General features: G+C 36.6%; 1 protein-coding gene and 1 non-coding gene across 6 annotated transcripts in view; both read left to right on the top strand.

The window, feature by feature from the left end:
* Window positions 1-10861: 10861 nt before the first annotated feature.
* Window positions 10862-16923, top strand: part of TINAG (tubulointerstitial nephritis antigen) — a 75435-nt gene continuing 69373 nt past the window's right edge. The window contains exons 1-3 of one of the 5 annotated variants that reach the window (XM_060190014.1): window positions 10865-10947; window positions 11029-11076; window positions 11571-11879. In XM_060190014.1, coding sequence (XP_060045997.1) covers window positions 11579-11879 — 301 coding nt within the window. In that variant the 5' untranslated portion in view covers window positions 10865-10947; window positions 11029-11076; window positions 11571-11578. Of the gene's footprint in view, window positions 11077-11377; window positions 11880-16923 lie in introns of those variants that run through there. The other 4 variants (XM_016185314.2, XM_016185317.2, XM_016185316.2 and 1 more) reach the window with 4 other exon arrangements.
* Window positions 15421-15527, top strand: LOC132538396 (U6 spliceosomal RNA). Its single transcript, XR_009549764.1, has one exon. It is a non-coding gene; the product is annotated as a U6 spliceosomal RNA (small nuclear RNA).

Raw genomic sequence — 16923 nt, 5'->3', positions numbered from 1 at the left:
GAGTTATTTCTTCAGAGCCCAAGAGGAGTATGAGGAGGAGGAGGAAGTGAAAGGGGAGGAGGAGGAGGAAGAGGAGGAGAAGCTGGAATTATGGATTTCCAAAGTTCTGAAAGGTAATCCTAAAAAAGAAAAGCATCCAAGAGGTTAGAAAAAGCAAATATTTTGTGGGAAGATCTTGTTCTCAATATTGCATAATACTGAGATAATACTGCTTCTTCAAACAAAGGACTGAAGTGCAGTCATGCTTTTCTTACTGTGGCACCTGGCAGCAGGCATTCCTGCACTATTTCAATGTCTCCAACTAAAATTAGGGTAGGTTTAGGAAATCTAAGGGAGTAAAGCAAATGGTGTTTTTAGATGCAGGATAATGAGACTTATTTGGCTTTGGCAATATACATTTTATATGATTGAGCTAGCCTTTATATTGTGTAAAATGTTACTGTTTAGGGGGTAAAGGAATATAAAACAGGATATGATATAAATTCAACTTATACTGTGTGTAAACTATTGCCTTTTACTGTTTCATGTATGTATGTACATTTTTCTACTTAACTGTTAATCATCAAATTGCCAAGTGGCATTCTCAATTCAAAAACAAAATTTGCAGTCATGGGCCAGCAACATATCTAAACTTAGAAAGTGTCGGCTTTGTCATACTGTGATTAGAGCTGTAGTATTGTCATATCTTTCTTTCTGTCTTTATCTCTGAAAAAAAAAGTACCCTATCATAGGAGTGAAGATAAAGAGAGGACAAAAAGCAAACACACAAAACAAAAATCTCAGGCATGAGATTTGCACCTTGTTATAGGAAGGGCAGAAGTGTAGAAGTTATACTTGGCTCAGCCTAACATAGTTTGAACCATGCTAAATCACATGAAAAAAACATGTTAAATCAATTACACAGATAATGAGAATGCAAAAGATAAGTCAAACTTACAGATTATGATTTCATTCAAAAACTGACTCATTGGTGGCTTTAGTGACTCTTAGCATGAATATGTCAAAAAATAAGACCAAAACCAGAATCCATTTTTTAATTTTTTTAATTTTTATTTATAAAAAGGAAACACTGACAAAAACCATAAGATAAGAGGGGTACAACTCCACACAATTCCCACCACCAGAACTCTGTATCCCACCCCCTCCCCTGATAGCTTTCCTATTCTTTACCCCTCTAGGAGTATGGACCCAAGGTCATTGTGGGATGCAGAAGGTGGAAGGTCTGGCTTCTGTAATTGCTTCCGCGCTGAACATGAGCGTTGGCAGGTTGATCCATACTCCCAGCCTGCCTCTCTCTTTTCCTAGTGGGGCGAGGCTCTGGGGAAGACAAGCTTTAGTACACATTGGTGGGGTCCTCTGCCCAGGGAATTCCCATTGGCATCATGGTAGCATCTGGAACTTGGTGGCGGAGAGAAAAGCAGCCATTGTTTAGTTTTTTATTGCAAATCTTATAGTTTCTCTTCTTGATCATACTATTTTATATTTAGATTTTTTTATGTATTTCATATTAAAGTGAGTTAGAGAGCATGTTTTCTGTGAAAGAGAAATAAACCAAAGCACTCCTCTAATACAAGCGGCACCTTGAATCTACCTGGGAGCCTTGAGAAAGCCAATCCTTTACCACTTGAAATATTTCCCTATGCTGAGACCACATTTTATAAAATTAGATAATTTCAGGTGTGTTTATATCCCTCTATATTGTGAAAGGAAGTGCCCCCTGCTTTTTATTTTACCTCCATCCCTGGAACTTTGAAATGTTTTAGAAAGATTTGTCAGTCTCCATTCTCCCACGTTTGTGGAAATGCAAACACTTGTCTTATCTTTAGTGTGCACTAGAGCAACTGTTCAAAGTGAGTCAGCTTTTCCAATCAGCTGTGGTTACTGCCAGGTGGGATAGAGGAAATTGCCCAAATCATACCATCTCTGTAACCCTAAGACGAGAAGTTACCTGGTTCTATTGAAAAACAAGGAGGTTTATCTTTGTCTGGAACTCTCAGTCCTCCCACAACCCATATGTATCCCTTTTACCTAGTGTTCCATCTAATTTTCTCTACTATGTTCTGATTCAACATCATCAGGTTTTTGAATGGGCTCTTATCTTCTATTCTGTGAGAAAATGGGATATGAATCCCCTAAGGAATCTCACTCCTGAATATAAACTTTCTGTTATGCAACAAAGGGAAGAGCATTATTGCTGAATATTAATAGCCCACTAGAGACTGGAATTTGAAATGAGAAAAGATCTGTCCAAATTGTTTGTAAACCAAAGGTAAATTGCAGGAAAGAGAGCATAGCTTAGAATGAACTAATGCATGTTGAGTGCCTGTTCTATAACTGCTAAGACTGTTTTCCTGCTTACAGATTTTCAGTTTATGAATTTTCATGAAGAGAATGAAGCTATATTGCAATTTAAAGCACCTAAAACCAATGGGTGAGGTTTATTGTAATATTAAATCATTTTAATCATGTTTTCTGGAACTATAGACAGAGAGTCTACCAAGTATTTACTAGTTTGGATGTTTTTTATGATCATGATTAACCCCATCACATTAAATAAGTAACAGAAAGAATAAATATGGTAGGACACAGAGATTTTTTTTTTGTTGTTTACAAATTAAAAGTGATAAAAAAAAAATAGATACTGTGGTCTGGAAGATGGTGCAGTGGCTAAGGCACTGGACTCTCAAGCATGAGATCCTGAGTTCCATCCCTGGCAGCACATGTACTGAAGTGATGTCTGGTTCTTTTACTCTCTCCTCCTGTCTCATTAATAAATAAAATCTTCAAATAGCACAGCAATGAACATGGGTGGGCATAATTAAGAAAAAATAAATAGATACTGTACAAATGTATAATGAGTAATATTTTAGTAAGAATAAATTTAAAGAAAATATTATAACCAATCAATTCTGGCTTATCACTTGCCCCAAAGAAGGTCAATACTTATAGCAAGAAGTTTTCTATAGAAGAGATTTTTAATTTTTCCAGGGGTGGGGGGCTGTGTCCCTAGGAGAATGGCCTGTTAACATACTCTGAAATTGACCTCCTTTCAGCTGGGAGGTAGCTAAACTTTAAAGGGAAATGCTGAATAGGTGTACTTGAGCACAGGGAGGCCTCTTAGACTTGCTGGTGACGGGATGCAGATATAAGAGACAGCCAACATCAGAGGGAAGATGCAAATTTTCTGATGTAATCTTAAGCAAGATCTCAAAAGATGGAAATAAGATTTAGTGTTAGAACCCATGGGGAGGGGGAAGTCCCTGCCACTCCACCTCACTCTAAATTTCTTTTTTTTCAGAATAAATACTACTTAACTTTGAGTTGTAAGAAAAACAAAGGCAGGAATGTGGTTTACTTTTGATAAAGGGTGAGCAAATGGTTTTATTTTAACTTCCTGGGGCTCTATAACCCTCAGTTTAAATGATTAACCTCTTGCAGAAGTCAGAAAGTTTCTGAAACCTTTTCTTAACAGTTGCACTGCCTTATAGAATTTTCCTGCCTGGCTTAATTCTCCCGCAACAACATCATAAATCATGAAGGTTCTGAATCCATGAATAAACCATAGAAAATTAACAGGCAAGCGAAGGGAAAAAAGTGATTGGAAAGTGAAACTGCTTCTGAATGTGTGACTTTAGCAGTTACATTTTTTTCAACTTGATACTATCTCATTGCTTACACCAGAAAAATCATTCTCAGGGTAAGACCTGGAGAGTTGTTTATCCACTTATACTTAATACTTTTAATTCTAAGATTTAATTTAATAATTTTAATCTGTAACATGTAATGACCACAATTATATATGTGTTAATTAAAGAGCTTGTAAGCATGGACAGTCTGTGAGTTATGTAAATTCAGGATGAATTATTGCAAGTAAATAGATGCCACAGAATCAGAGTTCCTGTGAATTTGCACATTGAAACTGGTTACAAAAGAAGACTTGGATTCAAAATATGACTAAAATAATCCAAACCTTACCTCCTACCACAGACACATTAAATCTATATTTACATAATAACTCTTTTCTATGAAGAATCTAAAGAACAGTGAAGGCACTCCTTCATATCAGACAGGTAAGAAAAAAACAAAAATGAGCCTGCTAAAGGTGAAATGTAAGACACAATCATGTCATAAAAATTCATTACCTGGTGCATAATCTTGAGGAATTCCAGAGCTTCCTAACAAGCAGAGTCCATACCCATACAATTCACTCACATTAACATATTTTCACTTGATGGTGGGGGGTACTAATGGTTTATAGCGCAGTTGTTGACACATAGGTACAATTTCTCATCTCCCTATTATAGGTGTCTGCAAGACACTCTCCCAAACTAGTTTTTTTTTCTTTTCTTTTTTTCTTGTCTTCAGGGTTATAGCTGGGATTTCATGCCTGCACTACGAATCCACTGTTCCTGGTGGCTACTTTTTCCTGTTTATTGGATCAGAAAGAAAGAAATTGAGAGATGAGGGGGAGACAGAGAGGAAGAGATAAAGATGAACACCTGTAGACCTGCTTCACCATTTGTGGAGCAATCCCCCTGGAGTTGGGTAGACGAGCTCCAGCCCGGATCCTTGCTTTTTGTGTCTTGTGCTCTCAAATCCATGTGCCATCACCATGCCCTTCTAAGGTTTTTTCCACCATTATGGACCAGGATCCCAGCCTGGTTGTCGTGTATTGCACCCCATCTTTTAAGACCTAAATCTAAATGGCAAGGCAATAAAACACATAGCTTTGTAAACCTATAGGATTTCACCTACCTAAACTTTGTGGCTGTGATAACATAAGAAGAACCCCTCAAAGAGTTTATATTATTTAATACTCTCTTATCCCATGGTCCAGAACAGAAGCATTTTAAGTGTTATTTAAAATTTTTAAAAATCATCTTTATTTATTTATTGGATAGAGACAGCCAGAAATTGAGAGGCATAGGGAGATGGGAGGGGGGAGGGAGAGAGAGAGACATCTGCAGCACTGCTTCACCCTTTGTGAAGCTTTGCCATTGCAGGTGGGAACTGGGGGCTTGAACCCAGTCCTTGTGCACTGTAACATGTATGCTCAACCAGGTATGCCACCACCTGGTCCCCAGAAGCAATTTTTTTTCAAAAAGCAACCAGACAGTATTTAAAAGAGGTCCATTTGTTAATTTTAAAGCTCTGGAATGGTGAAGGGCAGGGGCCTCTTGGGCTACTCTGTGTAGCCTGAGGCTGCTGGAAGCATCTACACTCTGTTTACTAAACTTTGCAGGAATCCTCTCTCTCTCTCTTTCTCTCTCTCTCTCTCTCTCTCTCTCTCTCTCTCTCTTTCTCTCTCTCTCCTGGTGTTATCTTCACACTTTAAACTGCTCTACATTGCCAGAATCTCCTACAGGGGAATTTCTACATGCATCTGGTGCCCCAGATTTTTTTTTTTTTAATCTGGTGCTCTGGTTTATGCAGTTGCTTCCCAGGGGAAACTGCCTTGATTGCCTGGTTCCTTGGGTATAGGGGAGTTATATTCCCACCGGGGCTGTAACCAACACAGAAATAGCACTTAAAGAGCTGTCACCTTCAGGGAGGCAACATACCCAAACAACTCAGTTATTTTTGTCAAGGAGGTCAATTAGCTAATCTCCATAACTGCAGCCCGAGGGGTAGAATTCATTGTTGAGGTTCCACTCAAATCCTTTTTAGAGATCTTGGAGGGTAACAGCTACCTCTAAGATCCTTTTCAAGTTTGGTGACATGCATTGGGAGATCTCACCTAGTTTTCTACAATTCACTACTATACCTCTGAAATCAGCAGCAGTTCTAATTTTTGCCTTGGGCACACCTTCAGGCTGCCTGGTTCTTGTTACTAGATGAGTTTACGCCTGTGGTCACACAGGACTGAATATGTTAGCATACTTTAAAAGCTGAAATTTGCTCGGGAGTGGGGGGTGGGGGCGGGGCAGTCTGTCAATAGCGCACATGGCGCAAAGCACAAGGACTAAAGGACAGGCACAAGGACTCCAGTTAGAGCTCCTGGCTCCCCACCTGCAGGGGGAGCTTCCAGGCGGTGAAGCAGGTCTGCAGGTGTCTATCTTTATCTCCCCCTCTGTCTCTCCTCCTTTCCAGATTTCTCTTTGTCCTATCCAACAACAACAACATCAATGGCAACAATAACAATAATGGCAACAACAATGGCAACAAAATGGGAAAGAATGGCCTCCAGGAGCAGTGGACTCGTAGTGCAGGTACTGAGACCCAGCAATAACCCTGGAGGCAAAAAAAAAAAAAAAAAACTTTGAAGTTATGATATAGAGGTAACTCACAAGCCAGGCTGCTTCATGGTAACTTATGCAACAGCCAGGTTGAAGCTCAGGCTGCACGGCAGAGGCTTGACACTGGAAGAAACTTTGATGTTGTATTGTCTTTCTCTGTTTTTCTATATGAATGAAAAGGTGACATTCAAGTTGTGAAATCGCCCATATCAGAGGCCTATTCTCCACAAAAATAGATAAGTAAAAACTGATGTCCTTATAAAAATGATTAGACAAGGAACTATAGATGGCACCCAAAATAGAACAACTATCTATAGAAAACCTAGAGATGCTACAAAAATATTGTCAAAGTAAGAAATAAAGTGAGTAAGCCATAGGATACAGTATCAATACTAAAAACAACAAAAAATTCTTTTGTATTTCCACAGTTTAATAAAACTATCAGAAAGAGAAATTAAGACGACAATGCCATTTGTAATTGTCATTCAAAGCACACAGGGATGTGATTCCCTAGCAGTATTTCACATAGGCCATTAGTTCTATTGTTTCTCACTCTAGAAATCCTGCCTGCTTTTGACACCAAGCATCTTAAAATTCAACTGAAATATCACTTTAGTATATTGCCTTTCCTAATTCCAACAGGAGGGATTGGCTATTACCTCCTCTGTGTCCTCACTAAATACCCTAAAAATCCTTGTTAGAATCTCGTCAAATCTTGCTGAAGTGATTTCTTCACAAATTAACTTCCTTAGTGATTCTGGGTTGTTTTTTAAGGTTACAATTAGTTTTTATCAATCTATGCATCCCCAGTATGTTTCAGTGCCTGGAATATATTTAGAATGCACTTTTTTTTCATTTTTAATAAATTGATGAGTAATTTAAACTGCCCCCCCAAAAAAAACATACTGCTGGAAGTATTGCTAAGAGAGTGAGATGGGGGTACTATTTCTTGTTTTTTACATGTCTCCTGTGAAATTAAACATTAATGGAAATCGCTACAGCAGGGTAGTTTGTCTGGTAGAGCACAAGCCTTTATGCTTTGCTTGAGGCCCCAGACACACACTCTGCCACCACACTGGAGAACCATGTCATTTGAAGGGAGCTCCACAGATGATTGAGATGTCTCTCTTTTTCTTTGTCTCTTTCTACCTTAAATAAAAAGAACCAAAAAGTTGGCCTAGAGGCAGTAGACTTGTGTTCTTTGAGGTCCCAGTGCCAAACTATTTCTTGCTCCTTCAAAGAAGTGCTTTTTACTTAAACAAAAATTTTATTTATTTGTTTGTTTTTTTTTATTTATCTATTGGATAGAGACAAAACTTGAAGGGCAAAGGGAAGATAGAAAAGGAGAAGGAGAGACATCTGCTGCATTGCTTCACCACTTGCAAAGTTTTCTCCCCTGAGCTGGGGACCCAGGGGCTTGAATCCCAATCCTTATTCATTATAATGTGTGCGCTCAACCAGGTGCACCACCACCCAACCCTCTCAAAAGAAATGCTCACTGACTTTAGAAGTAAGTTTTTGTTTTTCACATTATTTGAAGTTTGAATATATTGAAAATTGATTTTTATGTGAAAGAAATCTTTATTCTTACAATTACAACTTTCCCCTCTTATAAGCTTTAGTCTGTTATTTATTTATTTATTTTTAGTTCTATTCAGGTTTTTTTTTTTCCTGGCTTGTCATTATGAAGTTTGTATGACTTCTCCATATTCATATAAAGGCAATGAAATTCCAACATAACCTCTGTAGAAGCCCCTTTTCTTGTTATCTTATTTAGTCATTTTTTTGTCACCACACACATTTACCATAGATCTCTTGTCAAGGTAAAGAAATAAGATTTCAAACTCTCAAAGGTGAGCTAAAATTTAGTTATTTCACATAAAGTCACTTACTATCACAGACTATTTTTGTAGTGCTAGTAATTCAGAAGAACACATTTCATGTTTTTCTTGAATGCCTTGTTAATTTCCAAGGGGAAAAAACTTGCAATATGTCTAAATCAGTGTTTATAATCAGAGTTTTTTATTATTTATTTTATTTATTTATTCCCTTTTGTTGCCCTTGTTGTTTTATTGTTGTAGTTATTATTGTTGTTGTCGTTGTTGGATAGGACAGAGAGAAATGGAGAGAGGAGGGGAAGACAGAGAGGAGGAGAGAAAGATAGACACTTGCAGACCTGCATCACCACCTGTGAAGCGACTCCCCTGCAGGTGGGGAGCCGGGGTTCGAACCGGAATCCTTATGCCGGTCCTTGTACTTTGCGCCACCTGCGCTTAACCCGCTGCGCTACAGCCCGACTCCCTATAATCAGAGTTTTTATAGATGATTTGAACAGATGTTTTTCTGCTACTTTCTGCCCAGCAAAGATGTTTAGATGGATCTCTATCCTCTATCCTCTATGAGTCTGTGATACAATACATCCCAGCCAGGATAAAAAAAGTCATTACCTACTGGTAACTGGTCTAAAGGAGAAAGAAAATTTGTGTCAGATATATCATTTTCAATATGAGTTTCTTTCAGTGTCTTTAGAAAATTTTTGTCAATTTAAAAATGGTGAATTGGAACCGGGTGGTGGCACATTCAGTTAATTGCACCTGTTACAATGTGTAATTACCCAGGTTCAAGTCCCCTGGTTCCCTCCTGCAGAGGGAAAGCTTCTCAAACAGTGAAGTAGGGCTGCAGGTGTCTTTCTGTTTACTTCTCTCAATTTCTCTCTATCTTTACCCAATAAGTATTAATAAAATATATAAATGTATTTAAATAAACACATTTGTTTAAAATAAATAAAGTAAAAAGTGATTTAGTTAAATTGAGATGTAATTATCAGAGGATAAAGTGCATTTTGTAATCCAAAGAATTATTTAATATATGTGTTTTGAGTATTATATAATTTAAATTTCTTATAAACTTGATGTATTAATACCCATATTATTATTATATAAAGTTTGCTGATGAGAAGTAGACTCAGAAAATCACTTTCCCAAACACTTGCTACTAGACAGTGTTGAAACTATGACTTGAACTTGACTTGTATAACTTTTAGACTTCTGTTCTTAGCAGGTTTCCTATACAGTGATGAAGACTGCAGAATATTCATGCATGGGAAAGATTGCTGTAGGAATTGAATGCCAGGAAGTGATTGGCAAAAGTAGGTAGGAATGTAAGGCAGCATTTTGCAATATTGTGGTAACTCAGTAAATGACAAAGAAATAAAGGTAGCAAGTTTTGGATTAGAGAAGTAGATTGCAGTGAATAATAGTAAGATGATGTAATGGTTAAAATAAAAGGGACTATCTGACAGAATGACAGTTAAAGCTAGTGGGAAAATGGAGATAAAAGTGACTCATATTTTATGGCTTAAAGTCAGGGAACAATTGTAAGGGTTGACTCAAGAATTGGTCTTTGGAGGTGAAGATGTGAGAGAACAGAATTCCCCAAATTTGGACTAGTTCATTGATGTAGAGAAGATCTCTTAGAAACTAGATAAGAAGAAATTACACTAATGCACTAATTGCTTCAGCTCTGCACCTGGCAGATATGCTTACCTTGAAACTGCATACCCTGCAACCCCTGCTCTCTCAGCTATATGTTAACTTGTCCATTTGGCTTCTGTAAAACTACTTGCTTCCTCCCTGGAAGTTAAGAATAGAATGTTCTCCTTGAAACTTACCCCAAAGATAAATTAGCAAGGACATACAGACCACCCCAATCATGCAGACCCCCCTTCACTTTTCTCTCTAAAGGAGGGTGAATTTCAAGCCTGGTTGTCTCAGAGTGACAGGACCAGATTTGGTACCGGCCTGGGATCACTCAGCTTAGATTTGTCTTTTGGTGTCGTTTCTTTGTTAGGTCTGAGTACTAGCCTTATTTTCACTCTTTCAAACTTAAGAATAAATTCCTTATACTTCACTTATAAACTGGAGTCGTGTCAGTTTGTGTGGGTTCAGATTAGTTGGCCTTAGTTTGTCTTACTTTGTAATGGGTATGGTCAGAAACAAAACTTAACAAAGATATTCATATTATCTTTAAATACTCATATTATCTTTAAATATTTATTTATTTATTCGCTTATTATGGGAGAAGATATGAAGATAAATAAACCAGATAAATAGATATGAAGATAAATAAACCAGATAAATAGATATGAAGATAAATAAACCAGAGCTCTACTTGGGTCTGGAATAAGGTGGTAACTTATTGAAAACTCAGCACACTAATAGTTTATCTCTCTAGTTCAAGATCCTTCAAAGAAATAGTTCAGAAGACTAGATAAGTAGTTAGTCAACTTGAAGTTATAAAGCCAATTAAAGAATAGCTCACGGACCAGAGTCCAGAATTTCTTATTGTCAAGAAAAGTTCTGCTAGGCTACTCAACACTTGCTGAATCATCGTCTGTTGGTTATTTTTCCACAATTCAAAGAGAGTTATTTTAGTTAATGAATAAGTACATGTAGCAAAAGTCACTGAAAATGCATAGCTATACAAAAACACTAAAGGCATGTTGACCTTTGAGTTGCCTTCATAACTTCCTCCCCTGCAACTCTTTAGTATAGCTTACTGACTTTTCTTGACTATAAACTCTGCCCTCCAGATACTGCAGGCTCTCCCACTGATGCCAGGTAGGGGGTCATGTGGATAGAACCAAGGTCATCCTCAAGGAATTTCTAGCCAGATTAGGCCCCAACTAAGCTGTAGAATCAAAATGATTCTTGTAGGTAGATGGGGTACAAATGGAAAATCAAGCCGGTATGTGACTAGACATGATTTAATACAGCTGTTATTGACATGACAGATCCTTGCAGGCAGCCTCTTGAGAGCCTGGATTTTTGTTACAGTGAAAGTAAGTGAATGATTGTGTTTTTGACTGTTGAATTTCCTACACTTTACCAGTGGTTATTACAGCTATAATTTGGATTTATATTCCAGATAAACTTTGATTTAAGAATCTAGATTATTTAGAGGCAAGCAATATTCATTGTACTTACAGTCCATAAGATTTTATGTATTTTATGGTGTTGAAATATTTTTGCAAGATCTAAGTTTTGTAAAATTTTAACTTTGGAGCAATGGCAATGGTCTTATTTTAGCACTTATATTATCTTGGGCAAACATTGAAATTCTTGATTAATATTTAACCACATGAAGTATACACAGTTCAAGTAAAGGATCAATTTCAAGATTCAAGCTGGTTTGTCTTAATGATCAGAATTCAGTCTCCAAGGAGAAGTCCCCAAGGCCAAGGGTATCGGATATAATGAAAAGTGGATATCACACCTGATCGCAAGAGAATGTGGACTGGATATAAAATCTTTGTATTCTTTTATTTTACCACAGAAATTTGGATGGAGCAAATGTATTTTACTGGAAGGGAAGTGGGCCCAGGAGCAGATTTCTCTAGAAATGACACCATTCTGCAAGGTACTAGATTCAAAAGAACCATTTTCAAAGGGCAATACTGTAGAAGTTTTGGTTGTTGTGAAGACAGAGATGATGGCTGTGTCACTCAGTTCTATGAGGTGAATGCAGTGTGTTACTGTGATAAATTCTGTGAAAGGGAAAATTCTGATTGCTGTCCTGATTACAAGTCATTTTGTCTTGAAGAGAAAGAGTGGCCTCCCCACACAAAGCCTTGGTACCCAGAAGGTAGGTTGTGATCACATGTTTAATAACTATCGTAGTTTATAACAAGATTTGCCAAACTTTCTTTTTTTTCTTTCTTGACTTCTGAGGCTTTTGTGTGTGTGTGTGTGTTTCTTTGTTTTGTCCATTTTTCCTCACCCCTCCCCAGAAATGAAAAATTAGTATTATGATTGCCAAGACAAATCTATTTCTGGAGTTAAAATGTTTGTACCTGCATTATGAGCATTTTGAGATAAATTCTGACCTGGAAGTCTTAAAAACTTATCTGGTTTATGTTTTGAGCTCTAATTCTCTTAAATAGTGGTTATTTTAAAATCTTATTCCTATTGTTAGATGTATTGGTGCTTGGAGTCTTTTGATTGTTTAAATGTAAAGAGAATCTGATCAAAATCATACAACTAATCACCTACAGACTCATGTAACATTTTGCATCATTTTGCAGTATTGACATGCTTCCTAGTATTAGAAATTATGACATGGTCTATCATTAAAAAATGGTAAATAAGTAGACTCATTCACATTTCTTGTCTAATACCAAGTAGATTCTTGAATTGTATGGTTATCTTGCTAATCTGATTTTTTTAACTTAAAAAAAAAGGAGGGATTAATCTATAACAATTTGAATGTATAAATACAAATAATATTTATAAGGTTAATGACAACATTTACTCTTTAGGTATAATTATAGGAAAATGGTATAAATTCTGAACAACCAGTATAAACAAGATTGAAACAAAATACAACACAAAACTCTAAGGGGCTTTTTTACTGCCCATTATGTCAAATCTCCTCAGTTTAAATACAAGTTTAATAGATGATGGATGATATAAGACACATTTACTTTATTGTAAATGGATGAAGGTGAATAGAACTTTCAATTAAAGACCATTTAGTGTAAACTAGGCATTATAGCACCCTTATTTTATTTACTTTCATATTTTTGATGAATCTAATACCTCACAAACGTACTGTTTAATAGTTCTTAGGACAATGTTTAAATTATTTTTGTTCATTTTGATGAGAGAAAGAGAGAGAGAGAGAAATGGAGAGATAGGGGTGGGGTAAGATGCCACAATATTACTCCACAATCCATGACACTTTCCTCTTTAATGCAGTTCTCACATATGGTTCTGGGACTCAAACCTGTGGCCTCATATAAGGAAAAGTGTATAATCTACCAGGTGAGCTATCCCCCAGCTCTTTGTTTTCCTGAGTTCATATTAAATGTCTCAGTTGAAAATCTGAAGAGTTGGCTTCATTCTGTATAATGTAAATTTTTTGTTTGCTTAAGTAGAGGGGAGAGAGGAGAGAGAGAGAGACCACAGTAATGTAGCTTCCTTAAATGTGGTGGTGGCCAAACTCGAACCTGGCTCACACACATGACAGTGTAGCACACTATCCAAGTCAATGCTATCTGTTATATAAAAATATAATTTTTTTCTTGAAACTCATATAGATATTTTGTTAAAAATTTCAAGGACTGTCATTTATCCAAAAGCTTTACTAATAAATTACTCAGAAAGCATTTATTTCACCCTCTATGAAGTTGCAGATAACTTATTAAGTGTGGAGTATCTAGTTATTCAACAATTTGTATCTCTGAGTATCTCTGCTGAACTGGAAATGTCCAGTTAGAGGGAGGCAACAGTGGAGGAAAGAAAAGTTGAAGTGAGAATCAAGTGAGATGATGGAAGATATAAGATACATCAAATTTACTATAAAATTTCAAACTGGGACAAGTTTTCTAAGGCAAACACATAGGAGTCTATGAAAAAGTATTTCAGAATTCATTTGTACAGGATCTAGTACATGACATTAGCCTGGGCAGCTGGGGCTGATGATGGAATACATTTCAGTAAAGATTTGAGGAGTGAGGAGAGAAGAACTGGCCTGAAAAAAGCTGGAGAAAGACATCTCAACCCTGAGAATGAGAAATTTAGCAGTAGAAGTCCACCACCATTATCAGAGTTTAATGATTTAGAGAGGGTTGAGGGTGACACGAAATGACATTTGAGAGCTGATTAGAGGTCAGGTATATTCCAGGGTTTATCACTCTTACTATGAACTTGATTTTACTTTGTTATCTCTTCAATTTGTTAATCAACAATAGTGTATATTTCGTTGGTGTCTAGTCTCAATATTTTATATAAGGTGCAGTGCTTTTTTATTTTCTAATTATATATATATATATTTGAGCCTTCTGTGTGTATGAGAAATGTAGCTCATTTAGAAAAGTAATTGCTGGGGGCCAGGTGGTGGTACACTCAGTTAAGCACACATGTTATAATGCCGATGGACCTGAGTTCAAGACCCTGCTTCCCACCTGCAGGGGGAAAGTTTCATAAGTGGTGAAGCAGGGCTGCCAGGTGTCTCTCTATCTCTCCCCCAACCTCTCCATTTCTGGCTGTTTCCATCAAATAAATGAAGGTAATTTAAAAAAAGAGTAATTACTATATCTTCAATGTCCTATTTTACTTGGAAGCTACATTTTACTACAATTTTAATTTAGAGTCATGTTTTAGGTAGAACTTATATTCCAGGTATAGTTTTTTACTCAACTCATCATGTAGACAAGCAATTAACCATTTTATTTAGTACCAAAAAATTCACATTAAATTACGATTTCTTTCATTAATACTTTTTCTTTTACATTGTTTATGAAAGTAGTTGGTTGAAAGAAAACAGTATTGGGGAGTGGGGCGGTAGCGCAGCGGGTTAATCGCAGGTGGCACAAAGTGCTAGGACCAGCGTAAGGATCCCGGTTCAAGCCCCCGACTCCTCAACTTCAGGGGAGTCCTTTCACAAGCGGTAAAGCAGGTCTGCAGGTGTCTATCTTTCTCGCCCCCTCTGTCTTCCCCTCTTCTCTGCATTTCTCTCTGTCCTATCCAATAACGATGACAACAATAATAACTACAACACAAAACAACAAGGGCAACAAAAGTGAATACATAAATAAGTAAATATTAAAAAAGAAAAAATTAAAAAAGAAAGAAAAAAAGCACTGCACAATATTTGTAAGCTTTAAAATCAGACAAATTAATGATACCAAATTTATAACAATTTTACACATAAGTCAGCATTTTTCTGAAATGTTATAACTTTAATTTTTTAATATATTTATTTAGTTATTTTCCCTTTTGTTGCCCTTGTTGTTTAACATTCTTGGGGATATTGATGTAGTTGTTGTTGGATAGGCAGAGAAATGGAGAGAGGAGGGGAAGACAGAAAGGGGGAGAGAAAGACATACGCCTGCTGACCTACTTCACCACTTGTGAAGCGACTCCCCTGCAGGTGGGGAGCTGGGGGCTCAAACCGGGATCCTTATGTCAGTCCTTGCGCTTTGTGCCACGTGCACTTAACCCGCTGTGCCACCACCCCACTCCTGATTTTATGACTTTTATTCAGTGGCCCGTAAGTATTATTTTAACTACCTAAAGTGCAGAGTGCTCTTTCATTTTTTTAAACTGCTTTTAGCCATGAATTCTTTTCAAACCAGTGACATAGACTATAAGCATTTAAAGGATCTAAAAAACTGTCCTTTTGTGTGCTCGCTTCGGCAGCACATATACTAAAACTGGAACGATACAGAGAAGATTAGCATGGCCCCTGCGCAAGGATGACACACAAATTCGTGAAGCGTTCCATATTTTTAAAAAAAAAAAAAAAACTGTCCTTTTGTATAAGCAGAAAATAGGATATATAAGTATTTTTTTTTCTTCATTTACTTTTCTCCGTCTCTGATCTTAATTGTCAGTAACTAAGTGATTTCAAATGTTAGGTAACAGAAAACAAGAGATAAAGTTTAGAACAGAATCAGAGTGGATTTTCCAGACAGAATCTTATGCTGTAGTAGATTGTATAGAAAGAGTCTTGTATAACATCTGTTGTGAACAGAACAATGTTAATTTGATTACTGTGAAAATTTAATGTAAACACATTTTAATTGGATAACAGCTACTTCTTTACAAGCAACTTAACTACATAATAAAGAAGATAAGTTATAGTTCCAATTCTGCTAAGTATATTGGTAGTTACAAAAATACATATTGGCAAGATTATGCAAAATAGATTTGTTCTATACCTCTGCAAACTTCATGAAATTTTAAGTTCCTTCCCTTTTAATTGTGTTCAAATTTGCCATGCACAAACATTTTGTTTAAAGCCCATGTGTTAATCCTACAGAAGTGGTCATCAGTTATCCCTAGAGGTTAAGGGTTTAGAAAGCATGCCCAGTGGCTAAATACAGAACTTTTTTTTTTTTTTACTTTTTTAGAATTTCTTTATTGGGGGATTAGTGTTTTACAGTCAACAGTAAATATAATAGTTTGTACATGCATAACATTTTTCAGCTTTCCACACAATACAACCCCCAGTAGGTCCTCTCCTATCCTCTTCCAGGACCTAAACTTTTTTTACACACACATTTTTTAACTAGAGCAATGCTCAACTCTGAATAGGTTGGTGGTGAGGTTGAGAGTGTGAGGGCATTGAACCTGGGAGCTCAGAGCCTCAGGCATGGAAACTATTTGCAAACCCATTACAGTGTCTGCCCTAACCTTCAATGTCATCCTTAACTGAGTAACTGGAATGATTGTATTATTACTTTATTTTAGAAATCTCCTAGATTTTTTAATTAATTAATTATTGAATGAGAGAGATAGTTAATCATACAATGAGAGGTGATAGATAGATAAGAGCACTGTTCATGTCTGGCTTCTGGTTGTGTCCAGGAATAAAACTGGGACTTGATGCCCAGGCATAAAAATATTTTGTGTAGCTATTATGCTGTCTTCTAGTCTCTTTTTTTTTTAATTTATGTTTTTTATTTTATTTTATTTTATTTTATTTTTTTAACAGTAAATACAATAGTTTGTACATGCATAACATTCCCCAGATTCCCATTTAACAATACAACCCCCACTATGTCATTCATCATCTTTCATGGACCTGTATTCTCCCCACCCACCCACCCACCCACCCCAGAGTCTTTTACTTTGGTGTAATACTCCAATTTCATTTCAGGTTCGACTTGTGTTTTCTTTTCTAA

The sequence above is a fragment of the Erinaceus europaeus genome, chromosome 4 (genome assembly GCF_950295315.1).
Source record: "Erinaceus europaeus chromosome 4, mEriEur2.1, whole genome shotgun sequence".
NCBI lineage: Eukaryota > Metazoa > Chordata > Mammalia > Eulipotyphla > Erinaceidae > Erinaceus > Erinaceus europaeus.
Note: the sequence above shows the minus strand (reverse complement) of the source record. Positions and strands in the feature narration are given on the sequence as shown.